This window comes from Marmota marmota, unplaced genomic scaffold (genome assembly GCF_001458135.2).
Source record: "Marmota marmota marmota unplaced genomic scaffold, marMar, whole genome shotgun sequence".
Lineage (NCBI taxonomy): Eukaryota > Metazoa > Chordata > Mammalia > Rodentia > Sciuridae > Marmota > Marmota marmota.
In genome coordinates, this window is record NW_025999968.1 from 14,072,866 (window position 1) to 14,095,447 (window position 22,582).

Consider the following 22,582-nt stretch of genomic DNA (forward strand, 5'->3'; position numbering starts at 1 on the left):
AGAACAAACTATTCCATGTTTGCTAATAGCTAGGAAAGGCTAACACATAAGCTCATATTAACTTCAGAAATATCTGGGGGAATTGCATTAAGTATATGAAGAAATGGGTTGGTATGTAATCAGTAGTTGATATTCTCTAGGTAATCTCCTTCAATTTATTTGTATTTTTAGCCTTGGGGCTCTATTTTACGGAATTGGAATTTCTTAGCTGTAACACATCCAGGTTATATGGCATTTCTCACATATGATGAAGTTAAAGCACGGCTACAGAAGTACAGTACCAAACCTGGAAGGTAAGACCTTTTACCAATAATATGTAATGAGTTTAAAGAAAAATCCTCTATGATTTATTTCTAAGTAAGGGGTGGGGTGGAAGAGCCAATAAAACAAAATGTACTTCTTATTTGAGTCTTTTAAATTGATAGATTGTGTTTGTTCTGAAGCTTCATGTTCATAAAGTGATAGGGAATGGGTTTCTATGTAATTTGTTGAAGATTCATTAGTCTTCCCTGTTTGGCTTTTCAATTTGGAATAAGATATTAACATATTGATTGTTTTGTGATTCTTGTCTTTGTGTACAAAAATTACATGTATAAATTTGAATAGTTGAATATTGTGTTGAAGTTAAAATAAATAGAGCTGATTTATGTTTATTATTTTTTAAAAAATATTCTTTTAGTAGTAGATGGACACGATATCTTTATTTATTTATTTTTATGTGGTGCTGAGGATCAAACCCAGTGCCTCACATGTGTGAGGCAGGCAGGCGCTTTACCACTAAGTTACAGCCCCAATCCCTTATGTTCATTATTTTAAAGGTGTTTTGAAGACATTTAATTAGGTTCTGTGATAAGTCCATAAAAGTATGTATGTAATCAGTAGTTATACATGTAAGTATACACACAGGTTCAAGATAAATACATATAAGTACATAAGCATATTGTTATAATTAAATCAATTTCATGTCCTGGAAAGCTTTTTCTTTAATACCTCATACTGTTTTTATAGCCTAAGCATTTATAATTTATTTTTCTAATGATGACATTGAGTGAGACACACAATGATTGCATGTTTGGTCAAACTTTCTGGCTTTGATCATAAAAGCACACATTATTTAGTAACAAGTCCAGAAAATCTGTTTTCTCCCAGGCTGAGTACTTTTTTCCCTGTCCCATCTAAAAATGAGTTAGGCGAATAGTAGGTACTGAGGCATCTGTGCTGCACCAGGCAGTGTGCTGGGTACAGCAGTAGTGACATTGGAGACCTGTCTTCGGGACTGTCACAGGATAGTGGAAGATATCATTCTAAAGTCCATTAATATACTGATTTTCAAATAGAGATTGTTTCATTTTAAAAATGAGTTTGGTTGTTTCGTTTTTTTTAAGTCTACCTCTTCATTCTAGGATCATTTTTATTTAATTTGTAGTGCATAGGGTGTTTGTCCTGTAACAAAATCTTCTTATGTATAAGCCAGTTTTAATTGCTATCATTATCATGCCATAATGAAAATTTCCATTTTATAAAAATTACTATGCCATAGGAAAAACAGCTGGTGGTACAGAAAACATTGACTTCCATTAATGTCTTCTGATTAGATAGAAGAGAATTGATTATTGTGACTCTGAGAACAGGTCAGATACTTTGTATGTTAACTAGGACTTAGATTTAGTTTTATTCAAACTTCTCTCATGACCATATTTTTGTATACCTAGAGATGAAATGGGTAATCTCTCGCAATTGTCATAAGTAAAATGTGATGCGAATATTTAAAATGTGTTTAGGGAAACTCTTCATGAACATATCAAATACCTTTGGTAAATATTTGCTTTGCAGGATATGTTTAACTGGTCTTTCTCCTTTGTTTTGTACTAAGGAAAATAGTTGGGTCTATTCCAAGGACATTTGTGTTCCAACTAACAAACTATTAGTTACCTGATGAAATATGTTTGAGGACTAGGGGTATAGCTCAGTGGTAGAGCACTTGTGTAGCATGGACAAGGTCCTAGGTTCAGTCTCTAGCAGCAGGAAGAAAAAATTATGTTTGAGAATCACAGGATACATCCCTTGGATAACATTTAGTGTTAAAGAATGACATGAACTACCCTGCAAACACGAAACTATTTCATCTGATTGTTATTCATGCCATTGTTGGAGAGTAATGTGCTAGAAATACAGCAAAAGTTCACTTCATGAAGCTGGAAAGAAGTAGCTACCAACAAAAAGATCAGCAGCAAGTGATATTAAGAGTTGTGCAAGTGAAACAGTAGAGCAAAAAAGTTCAGAGAGGAAGAAATTATTCCAAAAACCATATTGTTGCTCTCACCAGTTGTTACTAATGCTATAGTCTGCCCACATGAATTGCTTGAACTTCTGTATAATCAGTTTTAGAAACACCATCCTAGCACAGTGTTTAGGAAACAGAAAGTGATGTGAGTAAAATCCTGAGAAGTTTCACAGATGTGCTTCTCTATATTTACTAGATTCTTGGCATATTAATAAATATGAAATGTTTTAAAATATAACCAAGGAGATTTGTAATTATTTTCTTCATTGTAGTATTCTACTCTACAAATTCTGGAAAAATCTGTGGTCTATACAAATCTATAAGATTGTTGCTACCTCTGAGTAATTAAAAGGGCTGTATCATATACATTTCTTGATGTAACAAGTTCTTAGTTATTTCCCAAATTATATTTTATAGTGATTTTTTATGATTTTATGGTTATTCTCATAACATCACAACCATTATTCTGGGCAGAATTATTTTATCTGATTCTGATTGAGGATGGCAATAGTTGATAGGTTACTATCTTGTGTTCAGGCTCTCTAGGGAAATATTTTTTCGACTGCTTTGAAAAGGTCCTTTCTGATGGTTTTATCACATGTGACGTTCCAAATGTTAAAAAAATCACAATTTATTTATTTCTTTAAAAACTCAATTTCCTTGATAGAGAAATCACATTTTACCATTAAACATAAAACTTAATTAAAGCCCATGACTGAATCACCATTACAAATGCTAAATTACATTTGTAAAAATTTTTTATACTGTACATGATTCATTGATTAGTAAATTAAGGTCTTATTTCTCTTATTTCTTACATTTATATAGTAACTCAAATATAGCCAACAGATATGGAAATCATCGTGGCAAGGTTGAGTATAATGCACATAAATAGAAATTATCCAAACTGAAATAAATAGACAGCTAAGTGAATAACTAAATGATGAATAAATAAATTTAGAGTCAAACTAATGTCTCCTTTCATTTGGAGATTAATTTTAAGGAATTTGTCATTCATTTGATTTATGGTTTTGAGGTGTTTTGACTTTCTATTGAAAGATATTTAACTTGGTGGGGTTAAATGGAAAATTTGAGCTTATCCAGCTTGCTTTTTCATTAATATAGTTCTACGCTTTTGAGATTCATTTAAAGATGAATCACTGAAATGCGTGAAAGAAGATGTATTATTTTAAAAATAAATCAAGTTACTTTTTAAATAAAAATGCATAATTTTGATGTTTAAATTACAAAGTAATATGTTGAATTCAACAGTAGAAACTAGTTGTTTCTGAGTTGAACAAATTAAATTTACTTATTTTATTGTTGCTTTCCAAAATTAATTCATGTCACAGCCATTTCATACCAGCAGCATTTTCACAAACAGTACCCTTGATGGTGATTGTCATAAATCACTTGGTAGTTTTAGAACTTCATTTTTCTCATGAAACTCTTGAGATATTTAAATGAAAAGAAATGAGTATCAGTGTCATACACATCAATATACAGAGAAGTATAATGGTGTTAAAACATGTTAAAAGAAAATTTTAGCAGGAATTCTAAATCATTCTGTGTATTCTTTTGCTTAAAAAAAAATTCCTTAGTTATTGTAACACTTTTTGACCGAACTTGGACATAATTTTCTTTGTTTTGTAGCTACATTTTCCGGTTAAGCTGCACTCGACTGGGACAGTGGGCCATTGGCTATGTGACTGGGGATGGCAATATCTTACAGACCATACCTCACAACAAGCCTTTATTTCAAGCCCTGATTGATGGCAGCAGGGAAGGATTGTAAGTATAAGAAATGGGTGTCAGGGTGTTTAAAGTCCATCAGATGTGAAAAGTAGTTACTGCCTAGTGATGAAGGACCAGAGAATGAGGCTGGCAATCTGTTTGCTTTTTAATCTCAAGACATAGAAATGGATATCCCTTAGTTCTTTTTGTTTCTCTCTTTAAATAGTCATGTTAAGGCAGCCTAGTTTTTTAGTCTAACCATAGGCTGTAGCAAACACATTTTAGTATCAAATTACATGTTTATACATTTCATAGGAAAAATCAAGACCTAATAGGACTTTTCAAATAGATGAGTGAATATTAAAAGTAAATTCTTGCAAATAATTAACTTCCCTTGTCTCATGTAAAGCTAAAATTCCTAGTCATACTATTTCTTTTGACTGGTGGTGCTGGATTTTCCTTTTCTCCTTCTTGGCCTTTTCTCCTCCACCTCCTTTCCTTTTCTTCTTTGTGTACCTTCCTTTATTCACACTAATAATGAATTCATAGTTCAAAATTATATGTTAATAGCTAAATTCAGTTAATTTCATGCTATTCTCTTCTAAAATATAAAACCAAATTCTTCTCCTTTGTCAACTAATGACCTTTTCTCCCTCATAGAATATCTTGACAATCTATTTGGCCCATTATTGAAAATATATCTTGGTTCTTAACAATTTTAGTCCTGTGCTCTCCTCTTTATGCTTGTATCTCAGTGTCACTTCAGCACACTTTTTTTACACCTTGCCTTGCTGAGTAACTTGAAAATATGTGTAGTCCAACTTGCAGCATCAATTGGGATGGACTGTGATGGAAACCTGGTAGGAGATAGTCTACCGAGTTAGCAAAGACCAAATGATTTGAGTTTTCCCTTTTCCTAAGTAATTACTAAAAAACACAAACAGACATCAAAAATAAAAATAAAATAGAACTCAAAGGGTCTATGTGAAGAAAACAAATGTATTTTTTTAAAAGCTACAAGTTTTCAAGACATTAGTTATGTAGTAATTGCACACAGCAAGTTGTGGGACCAAATGTCTCTTTCTCTCTTTTTTTTTCTAGTTTTCATAAATATGCTATTCATACCTTGCCTCCAGTGCATTAAAGATTCATATATGTAGCTTTCGATTCACTATGATTCTAGTTTGCTTTTTTAGAAAATTCACTTTAAAGTTTTAATTCATAAAGAGAATAGAGTGGACCAATCTGTACATAGAATAATATTGATATTCTCGTTTGTATTTTTATTATTTTTTCATCAATTTTTCAAAGTCAATTAAAAAGTAACAAATTGTAATATTTATTCAGTATAGCAAAGTCCCTAGACTCTTATGCAAGTTAATATTCACACACACACACACACACACACACACACACAGTTGGGAATCTGCAGAGGGACTGGCTAATTGAATCCAAACTTCAAAAGTAGACTAGGATAAAATAGATTTTTGTATGTTAGTTAGAGGTTTTCTGAGGATCAGTAAAACCACAGGATATCATCTGACCCACTATCATCAAGGTCAGCTATTTTTCTTTCTAGTTAATCTACCATAGTATGATATATTTTGATCAAGAGGTTTATTTTGATGATCAGCCAAGATTTCTTCACTGCCATTGACAGTAAGTAGCTCATCAGCAGTTTCCTGGTAGTACAGAAATCTTAGAGTTGTCCCCATGGGGCAGATAGAACTGTTTATCCTTTCCTCTGGCATCCTTGTTTTAATTTTTGCAATTTTTTATTTCTGATTTTTTCCTACAATTTCTGTGAATTTTTGAAGTGTGATAAAATATTTCACAATAATTCCTTAAATGGACATTTTAGAATGTGAAAATCAGATTGCTTATCAGCTTTTGCTTATTATTCCTCATTTAATATTTGATTAATTTTTAAACTGATTCCCCATAATAACACTTGAAATTTGGGTCATATGCAAATGTAATTATCTCCTTTCCTTAATTAAATAAAAAAATTATCTCACTGCTCTGTCATTGTACAAGAATTGTCTGTATTTTAAGTTCATTTTTCTTGGTTTTCTAGGGTATTCTAATACTTAGTTGCCAACATGTTTTATAGATTCTTCATTTAAAGATAAACATTTTTTGATTACGTCACAGAATAATTTTGTATAGTTTTAAAATATTTACACCTGTACTATTTTATTCTTAATCTTTAAACCCTTGAATTACTATGCTGTTAAACAGGAAAAATCATAATATAATAAATTGATGATATCTAGTAATAAAATTACCAGATTTTTTTAGTCAGAAATATTTGCCAACATAATAACCTTGACTTTCGATCAATTTCTGAATAATGAGTAAAAACTTTTGAATTAACACAGGAAAAAGGCATCATTATGGGTAACTTAGTTCAGATTTCCATTCTCTGTGATAATAAAACCTTATGCCTATACAGCATTCTGTGTTTATGGCTTTATTGGAGTCAGTAAAAGATAGATCTGTAAAACAGTTTATGATTTTTAAAAATATGTATATGTGTGGGCAGGTGCACATGTGGCTCTATTAGAGAAATAGAAGGTGAGTCAGAAGAATGAGACTGGGAAACTATAGGAAAAGAAATAATAGAGAAGTGGTCTAAGGACTTGTAGGAAAGTAAAGACATTATTTCTGTTCTTCTCTTCATATGATATTAAACATGCTATAAAATGATATAGTTAACATTCCCTTGGTTTCAGATGAAGGATGTATTAATTGTAAATAAATGTATACTCATACTTATAAAATAGAATGTAATTGATCAGTAAAACAAATTTTTAATTTTTATAAAGAACACCTAATAGAGGTATTTATTGAAATGATTGCTTTAGTGGCTGAGTCCTTATTATGTATTTGTTATATGGGTGTCATTTCTAGATTTTAAGTGCCCTAGAAATGATTTTCAATATTATGAAAATGAAAGATTTTATTGATTGGCTATAAAAAAAGGAAGCATGAATATATGTTTGAATATGGAAGATTAAATACACTTAAATACAATGAAAACTTGTATATTTAAGGTAATAAAATTTCTGTTTAACTCCAGTTATCTTTATCCTGATGGGAGGAGTTATAATCCTGATTTAACTGGATTATGTGAGCCCACACCCCATGATCATATAAAAGTTACACAGGTAAGAACGATTTCTGGAAATATAATTAATAAGTATTTATAATACCTTTGAAATAAATCAGAATCTCTTTTTATACTATGGCTAAAACTGTGTACAAACATGGAATCCTAAGAGTGAAAAGAAATTATATAACTTTGCATAAAATTTCAGCTTTAATATTTTTGCTTATAATGCAAGATTGACATTTATACAGAGATAGATAAATCCATAGGCAGGCAGACACATGTGAGGAGATAACCTCAACAAAGGAAAATATAAAAATAGATTAGAAGAGTTTTATGCCATGGTTTTTAGAGTCAAATAAGTAACTGAAGACGATTGGAGTTCATTAAGTTTTCTTAAATCCATTGTTGGTAATCTCATAGATAATGAATATATCCTCCCATTTATGCACAAGAGTTCCATACAGCAGGATATTCACTGTAGGATTTTTCATAAAAGTGAAAAATTACAAAATACCAAAGTGTTCGATAATAGATAACTATGGGAATGTGATGTTTTATTTATGTGAAGTTATCCAGAGGGCGGTGTTGCTGTACATACTTGCAAGAGATCTTCTGCATCTTGTTTTATTAATAAAAAAATCCAATCATGTAAAACTCAATTTTTGTGTAAAACTACAATATGTAAATTCAAGTTTTGTAAATAAATAAATAAGAAATTATATATAAACATACAAATAAGCATTCCAAAACCACCAAATTGGTAGTGGTGTTTAGCTAAGGAGGAAAAGGATTGTGGTATCAGTGAGAAATTGAAGGCGGATGTGAATATTTTATTTTGTAGACAGTATAATTTAAAATATTTTGTGTTTTAGATTTGTTTCTATAATAAATAATAAAGACCAATTAAAAAAATGAAATCAGAGAGAAATCTTTTTTTTCATAATAATTTACTTTATTTGTAATTCTCCAGGTTTCAGTCCCTTCAGTCTTGATATTATTAAGTGAATCACCTTGTTGACATGTTTTGTGTTCGGCTTGCATATAGCTTTTATATTTAGTATATGATTGCCAGTTTAAAATTATTTAATGATTTTGTAGTGTATTTTTTAATGTGTAAAAGGATACCAATCACAGAGAAAGAAATTTCCCCTTTATGAAACCATTATTTAGAAATAAATCTTCAGGAGTAATATCTTTCCCTTTAGTTATTCATAAGTATCCTTACTCCTAAGGTTGCATTGAGTTATGCATCTCTGAATTACCTTATTATAATTATTTTATAGTTATAAACCTGTTTTTTGAATAATCATAATCACTATCTACACATATCTATTACTTCAGAAATGTCAGTAATTTATAACTGATACTGGATTCCTTTGGATAATAGTTCTTTTCTATCTTTATCCATTCTGTCATATTTTTCTTTAATTTTCCAAATTATGTATAATCTCACATATACATACATCATAGTAGATATGATATTTTATATTTGTGTGTGTGCATGTATAATTATGTCTATCTTTGTATATGTGTGTAAGTATATATTATTTAATCAGGTAATCTCTTTTAATAGATTAAATAATAAATACTGCCATGAATTTAATCTCTCTCAGAGTAGAGTTCATTGTAGGCACTTATTGAACTGAACATTGCTTTATACAGATTTTTACTTCATGATTTGTTTTGTCTCTTATAAGCAACTTGTAAAATACTTTCTTTGCATTTACCAATCTATGTGTATCTTCTTTGTAACATAGATCTTTTCAATATTTGAACATTGAGAAATTGCTTCGATTAATGTCCTAAATTTAAAAACCTATTAATTAATAAACCAGTTTTTAATTGCTAAGTGACTATTTTTTTGACATTATTAGGGAAAATCATGAACTTTCAAGTCAGACATGTCAGATAAAATTTGAGAAATATAATTGAGGCTTACTGAGACTCAGGTATTTTTCTTAAATTCAACATTTATTGTACATTGGAGATTATGTGAAAGAGTAAGTACAGTCACAATGTTTAGGGTGCAGGAAGAGCAGATGTCAATGGTCTTTTGATTCTGAGATTTCTAAAGATATGTAAAAGTTATAAAATTTAATGGTCATCCAGAATGGCTTTTTTTTTTTCAATTTGACAGTGAAATTAGATGAGCATGTAGCAGTTACAAAGAAAATAAAGTCATTTATGTTGCCACTTTAAAACCCTGTGTTTTATCTTTTTGAAGCACAATGGCTATTGAAATGAGTCTCCTCTTATGGGAATAATAGGAAACCTGAAATAATCCAACGTATTAAAAAAAACTTATAAAATTTCTGATAAAAGCTCAGATGCTTTAAAAATTGATTTTGTGGACCAAATATTGATTATCAATTTAAAACATGTCTTAAATGGTCACATTTCTGACAGGATCAAGTGTGAGATATTTACTGTAAGTTATTTTACTTGAGAAAATTTAATATTAATGGTTCATACTAGAAATGCATTAACACTGCCTCTTTTCCACCCCCATATTCCAGGAACAATATGAATTATATTGTGAAATGGGCTCCACTTTTCAGCTCTGTAAAATTTGTGCAGAGAATGACAAAGATGTCAAGATTGAGCCTTGTGGGCATTTGATGTGCACCTCTTGCCTTACAGCATGGCAGGTATAATCAAGGTTCATTTAGCAACCTATATGTCTTGTTTATATTCCCTATGATATTTTTCTTTCAGTTTCTTCCTCTTACGATTCAGGAAATAATAGTATAAGTGCTTTATTTGAAATGATTGTTTTAGAAGGCTCATGTTTGAGTTTATCTGATTGATTTTTTGCTATTTTATAATCATGTTTCTTTTGCATGTATAGCAATTTTTTATTAGTTCCTAAGTAGTAGTATTTCTACAGTATAATACATTAACTTCAGGATGACACATAGATACTATCAACTAACCATTTTTATTACTGCAGGTCAGATTCTACTCACAGATTGTGAAGCAAAATAAACTATAGTAGATAAATCTTATGTTGATATTTTCAACCAAATTTCTTTTCTCAGGAGGAGAAGTTGCTACTGTCTTATACGTCTTCCATTTCCTTCTAGGGCTAAACTAGGACTGTCAGAGAAAAACATCTCCCAAACATTTTCCACCACAACAGGCATTGAAATTTCCAGTCCATAGAAGCCAAATCTAAAATGAACTCCCTATCTATAGGCAGGCATGTGATGAATATAAATTAAATTTATTTGATGCTTTATAATAGGGCCTAGAAAATAACTGGTTTGCCTGAGGACTTTTTTATCTTTCCTTATCTGTAATAAAATTTGGGGACTTTAAAATGGAGTTTTGAAGCTGGGTGCAGTGGCTCACACCTATAATCCCAGCAATTTAGGAGACTGAGGCAGGAGGATTGTAAATTCAAGGTCACAAACAGTGAGATTCTGTCTCAAAATAAAAGAAGTTTTTTAAAGGGCTGGAGATGTGGCTCAGTGAAAAAAAAAGAAAAAGATCTTTGGACAGAATTTCCTACTCAGTTTTGATTGTTCGGAAAATTCATCAAATATTTTGAACAAATTTTTATGACTGATGTTTAGCATAGTTATATTAAAATCAGAAAAATGGGGTTTAAAAAAATACAATTTTAAAATCTTTAAAAACAAGTTTGCTGGTGAGTGTACAATTGACATCCCTATTGAGCCATCTTAGTCCTTGATCATCTCTCTCCATCCCTGGACATCTGCATTATATGAGGAAGGCTGGGCTGTGAGGTTCATACAGGAAGTGGGCAGCCTCAGACACTGGTGCCTGTTGAGCTCTTTATACTTGGTAATAAAATATAATGATTTTCATAGTCTTTAAAAAGGGCCTCCGTTAGTTGGTGTTGGTGTTGTTGGGCAAGATTTTTTTAAAATGGATCAGGAAAAAGAAGAACTTGGAGGAAAACTATAATTGGTTGACATTTTCAGACCTTTCTGAATTCAGACATCTTTGCTAGCTCAGTAAAGTTGTTTAATGTCCCACACTTCTCTCCTTCAATATTATTTTGGTTTATATTTTACCTTATGCTTTTCTCAATATTCTTCTCTTTATTTCTTATTGTCCCTTCATTATTTTGAAGTCTTTTGCCTACAATAGGAGAATATTGTAGGAGACTCAGTGTGGCATCAGAAAAATATTATTCTTATATATACTTGACTGCTATTTATATTAAAAGTAATAGTTCTGTAAACTTGTGATATCTTTTTAAAACTGACTTCCAGTACACTTAGGCATGCTGGAAGAAGACAAATCATCAGTTTGCTAGCATTTCGGTAGATGATATTACAGAGTTGTTGTTGACTGTGTGACTACCAGGAAGGGACAACTGAGGATTGGTGTGCCAGATACCCTTTCAGTATGTTAGGATGCGTGTTGAACTGGCAGATGCCAGATTATATTTGTCATCCCTTTGAATTGTGGGGTGGTGGTGTGATTCTTACAGGTACAGAGATGCTAAAAGTTTTGTATTTTTCTCTAAAGAAAACCAGAATTTGAGGCTTGTGGGGATTCCTAGTACTGTCTTCCTTTATGTAAGGCTTGTGTATTTCAGCCAGTTGTTTCGGGCTCCAGTCTTACAGTTATACAGTTTATATGTGTGGCAGGAATTCTTTAATTTAATGCTATGCTTAGTATCCAGGGGTTAAGTGAGTTAAGAATCAAACTTCTATTAGCTTGGCAGAAATTTTGGATTAGTAAAATTTGTTGTTTAAAACATTGTATAATACATCTGTTTACCCAAAATATAGCTGAGATTAAAAGTATAGTATAAAAGTAAAACAATAAAGTTATTGTTTTTAATTATGCATACTTCTTGAAAGAAAATGAATCTTTCTTTTAAATTTCTGGGATCATTATTGTTTATTTTATTTGTCAAGTTTGTAAACAATTTGTAAAAGGTCTGCTACATACAAAAATAGGATTATTTCCCAGTTGTTATTGCTGTACTATTAATGCTCCTCCCTTTACATTTCTTGATTCACATTGTTCCTTTTCATATTGACTTAGTGACCCTATATGAAGATCTGTCCAATAATATTTATGAATAGTTAACATTTGCTATTTCCCTTTTTTACATTGAAGTGCTTCTCAGTTTTACTTTTAGAATTTGGGGAAGTACATAAAGTGGTAAGCATTGAAAACAGTCTAGGTTAAATTTTAGCAGAAGTTATATGAAAAAAGTAATAACAAAATAGTACTTTACTAACTGAAGTCATAAAATATGATAAATTCAGAAGTGTTCAAAAGGTTGAAATAAATTATGCTACTATAGAGTAATGTTATATCATACTGATCATCATTTTACATAATGGTAGTTAATCAGTACATATGGATTGTATGCTAGATGTAAAAAAAAAAAAGAGGTCTCATTTTAAATAAAAAGATAATTTTGTAGATCAGTTGTGAAAAGCCATAAAATAATGTGTTTGTTCAGAAAAGTCCAGTTCTTTGCTGAGAAGTATCTATGATCTTTCAGAGGCCTTTTATCATGCTCTTGATCTGAGAAGGAGTCTTAGAAATTGTAAGCCTCAGATCCATCTGTTCCATGCAGTAACCATTGTGTGATTCCCTTCATCTTCCCACATTTTTATTTTTTCCACATATATATTTGAACCCTGTTATTTATTTGTACTATTTGCAGTATTGCTGGCAGTAGCCCCCAGGCAGGTTTCTACTTATTGTTTTTTTACACCTAGAAACATCTACAGTGACTCCTGATTCAAGTTTTTCTTCTTCCTTCTTCCTAAATACAGTTGTTCTTTGTAGGCAAGGTTTGAGAATTCTAAAGTGATATTTCATAGTCCCTATATCTCATTGGGATCTTACTTGTCAAGGAAGTTTCAACTTCTGAAAATTTCACTTTTGCATAACTCAGCCATTCTACATTTACATAAGTTTTCACACATTGGTGCTTCCTGCCAACCAGCAGATTTGTTTTGGCAGTTTTCATGTCACTGCATGAACAGCAATGTTTTGTGATCATTTAAGCATGTTATTGTAAAAAGGTCCCTGTTATTTAATCAAAGTCTTATAGAATTAATTCAGTTAAAAACATTATATATTCTAAAAATCTCATCTGAAGCTTCATTTTGGGGCTTACTGGAGTTAACCTAAATGATGATGAATGTGTGAATGAAAATAACAAAATCATAGAATATTTCTTTGGTTCTGCATTGTATTATCAAACATTGTATCTAGGCTTGTAGGGGGAAATGTTTTGGGGATAAGGGCTCTGAATGTGGGTGCAGGTAGCAAGGTCTATTGCTCTTTTTCAACTTTTCTCTTATTCAAAAATAATGGAGTACTATGTTTGCTGATGTTAAAGTCAGTTTTTTTATTTGATTTATGTGATTTTTTTGTATTTTCTATTAGAGAAAAGATTAAGTTTTCAAGTTAAATTGTATAGAGGGATAATTTGTTGTTTTGCTTACCCTAATTGGTGTGATAGAAGCAAATCTAGATGGTTTCAATCCTAATTATCTAAGATCTCAAATTTATTTATTTATTTAGGTAACATTCATGGGGCAGCCTCTGAGTCCCCCTTCTGTACTATTCTGTGACCTAAAAGGAACACTCAGGGACTGTTCCTACCTTCAAGAAGTTAAAATTCAACCTGAAAGTTTTATAAAGGGGGTGGTATTAATAATTATGTAAAAGGAATATCCTGTTATCCTTCAGATTTAATTATGGATGGTAGGCATTTTTCGTTGCTTTCTGCTACTTTGGTTGGGCATGCTGATATGAAAATGATTTTAAAGGCTGCTTGTCTGCCAAGAAGCTTATGATAAATCAGTCAGAATCCAATAGGAAATATTAAACCTTGACCATAAAACATAATGTGTTCAGCCAGTGTGCATTTTTATCAAGTCATTCTTCACCAACATTTTCTTCCATTTGATGCCCTACTTTGGTTTAATTGAAATTCATTAGAGACTTAAATTTTATGTAATTAACAGAAAACCTAAGAAATGCAGGATAGCAGTGACAGTTAGTTGTTACAGGCTGCAAGTGGTTACTCTTTAATTGCTATCATAATGGCCCATTAGTCATGCCCCTGAAGAGGTGTCAGATGCTTTTTTCTCCTTCTGAAACATCTGTGTTATTTAATAAATTGAATAAGCATGCGAGAATTGTCCACAGAATACTAAGTTGAGTAATCACCTTTCCAGAGGCATCCTTTGCAGCAGCTTTGCTCTGGGTGTGGCATTGCTGCTCTACCCTTGGTTAACAAAGCTTGGTGAGTTTCCTTTCACTTCCACATGTTAATAGGATATTAGCAAAACATTTATCTTTATAGCCCTGAGCTTCTCCACATTTTCTTTTGTGCAGCAATGTATTATTTAGCTGTGATGCTGCAGAGTTACCACATGAGGTATAATCTAAGGAATTGTTTGGTTGTGTTTGTTCAAGGGATCTAAAAAATGACTTCTGTGTTCCTGAATGGCAGAAACTAAGTACTTCAAGTCTCCCTTCCAAAACTAAAATGACTATCTTTGTTAAGTGAGGCTGTGTTTTGAATTACTGCCAAGAATGTCAATTCAATTAAAAGTAAAATTGTTTTGTTTTGTTTTTGTTTTTTTAACCTGTAATTTTTCTTCCTTCATATTTATTTAGAAGAATTGAAAGGAAAGATATTGGCATGTTCAAAACAATAATTCAAGAAAAAATTCAGGAGATAAAAATCAGTGAGTTCTGATTTTAATGCTGTATATGAATAAAGAGATTTATAGATGTCCTGTATCTAGAGAGCACTGTTGGGGAAATGTGTAGTTGCCCAAGAGATGAGATGCATGGTCAAATGATTATATCTTAGTAAGAGATAGTTCTTTATTTATCTTCTTCAGAAGCAACCAACCTTAAAATTTGCTGCCTTATTGAAATTTTGTAACTATAATTCGAAAAATGTGAAAATAACATTAGCCTTTGAGAATGTTTTAAATTGGTAATTTTGTCTTTGATTACATGTTGTATCTTTTTGCATAAAGTCAATGAACTAGAATGTAAGAGTTTCTCTTTCAACTTGATAGCAATAAAGGGCCTGTAGAAGTTGTCCAAAAATGTTAGTGACATCACAAACTAGAGTAATGTGGTATGGTAGGGATGAAAAGGAGGAGACAGATTTGAAGAAATGAAATCTGTGGAAAGCCAGGAGTGGTTGTGTACGTCTTCTGTCACTTGGGAGGCTGAGGGAGGAGGATCCCAAGTTCAAGGCCAACCTCTGCAACTTAGTGAGGCATTGAGTCCCTGTCTCAGTGTAAAAAATAAAAAGGCCTGGGGAGGTGCCTCAGTGGTTAAGTGTCCCTGAGTTCAATCCCCAGTAACCCTCACCAAAAGAAAAAAAAAAGAAGAAGAAGAAATCTTGTGTAGTAGACACTTGACTCTAGGTCCAGTGACTAAATAGGTCAGCCCTCACTGTGGTATGATACACCAAGAAGTAGCAAACATTAACACTTCGGATACACTCTTTCACTCTAACACAGACATTTTGTAGGTGTTTTGAAGCTGATTGTGTTAAATAAAATGTCTTCACAGTGTAAACTCACAAACTTCATACATTAATATTTTCAGTTGGATTTGAGCAACAAATAATAAAAACTATTATTCTGTAAAAATATATCCTAAGTAATGCTGTCAATACATAGACAAGTTTTCTATCTTCCTATTAAAGACCTGAAACTTCTGGGTAAGCAGAATATTCATTGATCATTATAATTTCATTCATTTCAATATTCTCAATTTGAGCAAAATAGTTTGATTTTTTTCTATTAATAAATAATGAGTTAAGGACAGCTGTACTTAAACTATTTTAATCTAGGCTATGAATCTGACACTGATGAACTACTACATTCCATTATGAGAGGTTAGATATTTAATGATAAGTTTTCAAAGCAAACCTCCTTCTTGTGATTTCCTTCTTGGTACTGCTTAACTTTGACCTTCATCAAATTGTGTAAACTCTCAATTTTATTATTGGTAAAATGGAAATAGTAGTTATGCCTACATTATAGGGTTAAATGAGTTAATATTTAGGTAATGTTTTCAACAGGGCTTATAATTTTACTTATTATATTTCCAAATGTGATAACTGATCATATCATTTAGGAGATATATTTAGAATTATGGTTAAATAATGTATACTTATAATTCTATGATTTTTAAATCATATTCATTTAATTGATAAATGAGATTCCTATGGAAATATGAGTTTGATTTCAGATGTTAAGATGTGTGTCCTTAGTTTTGTGACGTTTCTTTGTTTTGTGAATATTTTATATTAATTATGTCAACTGGAATTTGTATCACACTTTTTAGAGATTTAAACTAATCTATCTCAGGACAGCATAGTGGAAGAGTGCAATGGAGGAAAGCAGCTCACATGATGACCAGGAAGGAGAGAGAGAGAGAGAGAGAGAGAGACAGACAGACACATTACACTTGCCAGATAAAAATATATACTCCAAGATGCCCCTTCAGTTGTGCATTATCTTATACCTTGCAAATAAGATGCCATGACCTTGTGATGCTACATCATGTACAACCAGAGAAATGAAAAGTTGTTATATTATTATAATTTCATTCATTGTGTACATAATGAATCATAATCATAATGCAATTGTGTACATAATGAATCATAATCATAATCATAATGCAATCTGCTGTCATATAGACCTACTTAAAATTAACTAATTAATTAATAAAAAAAGAAAGATGCAATGACCTGTTCCACGTCACACAGCATAATTGGTGGAAGTAGAAGTCTAAGCCCAATGTCCTAATTTAGAATGTCTATGCACTATTTCTGATTCACCATGCATGTTTTATGGGCCTCCCAAATCAGTTAAAGAGTCTAGATTCACTAGAGTCTGCTCCTGTTATCTATTATAAAAAAAGCATCAAACCTAAAAGTACTCTGGGACATCTAGTCTAAGATTACTATTGACTGTTTTCATGTATTATTTCCTTCATTCTTTCATTAAGAAGTTACTGAGCATCTGTGAGAAGTACCATACAATGAAAATGTTTAATATAGACCCAACCAACCCTTAATGTATTTATTTATATCTAATTAATTCAAATATAATTGCCACATTAAAAATTATGATTACTTCAAAGCTACCTATAATACAGAAAATATAAATTAGAATTTGCCAATAAACAGGCGCGCACGCACACACACACACACACACACACACAAAATATAAGTGAACTCCGCAGTCAAACTCATGAAGTTGCATGTATTTGCTATGGCCCTTAATGTGTATTGTTTATGTGGGAAGAAGGCATAGTGATTGACCATAAGTCAGAGTGTGCCTTTAATAATCATTTGGAAGCAAATACATTGGACTGTATGTAATGTTTGTCTTAAAAATATTTAAGAGAAAGTAAGATACAGTGTGCCTCTCTGAACAACTTTTAAATAGAATATGGAAAGTTACTGATATGTTATAGTAGGGATGATGAGATGGTATTGACGATATTGATTTCAATTTTTGCATAGGGTCTTGGTGGGGGAAGGGGAATTTGAACATGAGGTTTAAATTTTGTTTTCTGCTCCTGTCACTCTTTAATTTATTCTGAGGTTGCCCAAAATATATCATTAACTTTTAGTATTGATGGTTTGGGATGAGGGTCTGAATTATTTTATCATGACTATATTACAGAGGTAAATTTTAGATATATGTGGTATTCACTGGTAACTTCTGTATTCTTCAAGTTGGAAGTATCTCTTATTTGAAGAAGTGAAATTTACTAAATTAGAATAAATGGAGTCCTGAGTACTTCCGCTTAACATTCACAGAATGTTAATACATTGTGGACTAGAAAAGAAGTTATTTATTGTTCTTTCTTCTTCATTAACATATTTTCTGTGACCTTGCATTAAGTTTGTGTTGACAGAAACATTATTTTAATTATTGAGCCACAATCCCGATGAGTTATATATTCATTATAGACATTCTTCATGTGTATTCAGTCAACCACATGACAGAAACTAGGGCAGAGTAACCAAAGTGGCATTTGGGAATTTATGGTTAAAGTTATTTGCATGTGACTCTAGTCAATTTATACACAGAGTGATGGGTGTTGTGACATTAAGTAAGTATCATTAAGGAGGCACAGTCAGTGTGATCCCTTTGCAAATCAAAATGAATGTGCACTGCAGCTGTTTAGCTGATTCATGAGGTAAAGTCTCAACAACAGGTAAAGATGAACCGAAAATATCTTCTATGATATTTACTCTCATAATAGCTACTCTTAACACACATCAACAATTTGTATACAATTAAACTTTTGAGTAGGGGGGTTAAAGAAAAAAACCTAAATTCAGTTTTAGATGAACAGTTCCTAGTGTTTTTCTTTGTATTATGAAGACACTTGTTGTCTTTCTTTTTCTCCTCCTTCAAAACTAGCATCTTTCCAGTTACCCTCATGGGGAAGTAGACCCTGTAAACTGGAGTCATCCTTATCCACAGCAGCATGTAAATCAACCTTGTGGGTTCCAACAAGATGCTGGGTAACCAAATAGTTGGTTACACATTCTAAGCACTGCACTCAGAAATAATCTGACTTAAATGATTTAGATTGAGTAAAGTAAGTTTTAGTTATTAAAATCACATTGTTTTAGTTCTTTAAAAGTTGCCGCTTTGAATTACACATACTAAAATATTTATTGATAAATTTATGTAATGTGTAGGATATGTTACAGAATAACCCAAAAGTGAAGGGAGCAAATGAAGACATGGATGAAACTAGGTTGAGTGTGAAATGAAAATTGTTGAGGGTGGGGGAGGAGGTAGTTCATTAAATCTTTTACTTTTGTGTGTCTGAAATTTTCTATATTATGTAGGAAATGTCCACTTAGGTCTCAGAGTACTGTTTTCCATTCTTTCTGAACAAAAGACACAAAACCCATAGATTTTCACAGCTTGTTTACATATAATAGAACTAGCTTTTTGAAATTGTTTTTTGTAAGTCTGTAAGAAAAGTCTACCCCAGCCACAGAGTATGGATCCCTTTTGACTCTTATGATAGGAGATTTTGTGTAGATATAACACATATTGAATATGCTCTTAAATTTAATGTTCATACTTTTAAAAGGTTGAAAGTTTGGATTTTGGTAAATATTTATTCCTATATTAAAATATCAACACAAGGGTGAGGCTGTAGCTCAGTGGCAGAGCGTTTGCCTAGCATGTGTGAGGCACTAGGTTTGATCCTTAGCGCCACATAAAAATAAACAAAGGCATTCTGTCCATCTACAATTACAAAAAAGAAAAAAAAATTTAAATCCACATGAAGAGGTTATTTTAAATGTAGAATTAAGTTTTAGTGGTATCATGTTGCAAAATGATGGATCAAAGTTGCTTTGAAGCCCACCAGAACTGAACATATGTGGCAATAGACATCCAAGGATTCTACATAGATGGATTAGTGCCTCTTCACACCACCTGCTTCAACAACTTGGACATCCAGGGTTTTTTCTTAAAGAAAAAAAGGAGATGAACAAGAAAATATTGCAGGGGTTTTTTTTTTTGTTTTGTTTTGTTTTCTATTAAGCAATCCAAAGAGTGTTTCCTTTTGACAGTTCACATGATAAAGGAGACATTTAATTTGTCATTCCAGAAGAACTTTAAAGAAACTACCTACTACAGGATTTGCCCCTGAATGATATGTGGTAACTATCCAATGAGAGGAGAGCTGGAGATTTATTCTGCCACTGACCTGAGCATTGCTGTAGGGCGGGTAGATCAACATTTTTCCATAAAACAAATGGACAGAACAGTCCAAAATTAGACACAGGACATTTCATTTTGCATCTTTATTTAATTTATAAAATGATACTACTTTATTTCACTTCTCCCTTAAAATAAGTTAATGATTTTGACTGTTTTTAAAATAACATACGACTGAAGTCAGAGTATAATGCAAAACAAAAATAGCATTGTGAATACTGTGTACCATTTATCTCTAGAAGAAAGGATGAAAAAAAAAACAGTCTTATTGTTGTTCATGTAGTTAGAGAAATGAATTCAGGAGACTTTGAGCAAAATCTCCAATCATTACCAATAAATGGCATTCATTTGAACAGATCTTTTTTTTTTTTTCACTATATACTTTGAAAGCAAGATTAAGAGCAAAACTTAATATCTCACAGTTTAATCATCCAAATGAGCTACTTCAAGATGGAAGGCCTTTAGGATACATGATAGCTTCTATATAAAAATGTATTTTTCCTCACTAATTCCTTACAAATCAAGATTTTAAAAAACCTAGGCAATTAACATATTTAGCCATAGCTATATCCTCAGGAACTTTTTCAAATAGTCTTTGAAATGTATTGTTCTTATTGATGCTGTTTTATCTATTATGAATTTTTACCCAAATCTGCTTTTCATGGAATACTTAATGAGCACTGTTGTCTTTTCATACATAGGGACATGATTAAATTTTCAGTATTCTCTAAGGCTTAAAGCCTTGATACATTAGAATTTTAAGTGAACATTGAGGAAAAATGAAGAATTAGACTCCTTCCTTTCTTTCTTCTTACCCTAATTCTTACCCACACATCTCTTTTGTGCCACTCTTTACAGGTGTAGAACATTGGTATGTCTTGGAACTGTTTGTTTTTAATAAAGACTAACCAGTGCATTTTCTGTTTGTTTAGGAGTCAGATGGCCAGGGCTGCCCCTTTTGTCGCTGTGAAATAAAAGGAACTGAGCCCATAATTGTGGACCCCTTTGACCCCAGGGATGAAGGCTCCAGGTGCTGCAGTATCATTGACCCCTTTGGCATGCCAATGCTTGACTTGGACGACGATGATGATCGAGAGGAGTCTTTGATGATGAATCGGTTGGCAAATGTTCGAAAGGTAAAACTAGAAAAATGATTTTAGTTAGGGTGGTGTGAGGACATGAATGTCCACAAATTAAGGATGAGTGTATTGAGGCTTGGGAGGAAAAGGATTCTGGATTCAAAAGTAAGGTGAAAATGTAAGCTGTGTTGACAGGCTCACAAAATCATTGGTGGAGGACTAGTCTGCTTAAGGTACTCACACTGGTTTTAATCTTCACAATGACATTTAGTAAGAGTGTTTGTGTGGAATGAGACATTAAGACTATCTTAAGACATGTGTGAACAAAAATTTAATAAAGGGCATTCTTAAAACTGAACTCTGCTGAAACTATTCTTTGTTCAGTATAGAAGAAGCCTCTGATAGAATTATTTTCTTAGCAAGGACATCCTGTCATTTTGTTTCTAAGAGGTCATGTAAGATTTGTGAATTTGCTGTAGTCTGGGATTTGCTCATCATCATTGCCAGTTCACTGGGAATGGACGCTACTGTCCTTTGGAGTTTGTGTAAGCCAGCTCACAAAAGATGATTCAGTGAACCAAAAATGCCAGTTGAGTAATTATAAATCAGAAATGTAGTAGTCAAGAGAACTGTACTCTTGGATATCAGACTACTCTCTGTACAGAAATAAACTTAAAATTCAGGTTACATTAAGAAGCTTTGTGCTTCAAAAATTAGAAATGGGAGCAAGTGTTATGCAAGGGCCCACAGATAGGGTGCCACTCTTCCTGCTGACTCATGCAGACACGGCTAATCAGTCATAGCACTCTTGCCCACTGAGTTTAGGCTTGGCCTACAAAACCTTTCACTGTGATTCATTATGATTTGGCAGGTAACATGAAGACTGTTTGCCATACAGGTGAAGTGATGATAATGTGGTATGGCATCAGATTGTGTTCCCTGTGTAATTCTATGACCATAGTAGGAAAATACCTGCTGCAGAAAACAGAGGATGTGTTTTTTGAATTACCTCAAGGCTGTATCAAACTTTGCCCAATGGCAAACTCCTGCATTTTCTGCTCCAGTGTTCTATGCAGACCAAAGATATTATCTTAGCATTTTTTACAAAAAAATTTTTACATACAAAGATATGTTGGTATCACAACACATCTTCTCTCAGATCTTGCTTTGCACTGGGATGCCTTTGTTTCTTCACATCATTAGCTTTTCATAAATTTCCCAAACTAACTCACAGAAACTATAATATGTTTCAACCTTGATGCCAATAACTATATTTAGTGTTTAGTTTAGTTTAGTATCCCATTGACCCAAGATACAGATGAGAGGAAGTCATTCCACAGCAGTCCTAAAAGATGAAGAAGGGAAAAAAAATTCAGATTGAAACAGCACTGAGACTTGAGTCTCAAACCAGCTCTAGTTCTGACTTTAGGAAGACCTGGAATAAAGCCTCAGCTATGTTATAAAGTAATACTGGAATCTTAGGCAAATTACTTAAAATTCTTTCTTCCTCAGTTTTCTGCTTTATGAATATGAACAATGACTTCCCATTGAGTCCTGAGATGGTCAAATGAGATCTAGGATTTAAAAAGATAGTGTCATGTCACTGAAATTATGAATGTTC

The 22,582-nt window shown here is 32.2% G+C and overlaps 1 protein-coding gene across 5 annotated transcripts in view; it reads left to right on the forward strand.

The window, feature by feature from the left end:
* The window catches only part of Cblb (Cbl proto-oncogene B), a 203,276-nt gene that overhangs the window by 118,889 nt on the left and 61,805 nt on the right, over positions 1-22,582 (forward strand). For all 5 annotated transcript variants that reach the window (XM_015478558.2, XM_015478561.2, XM_015478560.2 and 2 more), the window contains exons 6-10: positions 172-293; positions 3,938-4,075; positions 7,101-7,188; positions 9,650-9,781; positions 20,815-21,018. In XM_015478558.2, the coding sequence (XP_015334044.1) occupies positions 172-293; positions 3,938-4,075; positions 7,101-7,188; positions 9,650-9,781; positions 20,815-21,018 (684 nt within the window). The remainder of the gene's footprint in view (positions 1-171; positions 294-3,937; positions 4,076-7,100; positions 7,189-9,649; positions 9,782-20,814; positions 21,019-22,582) is intronic.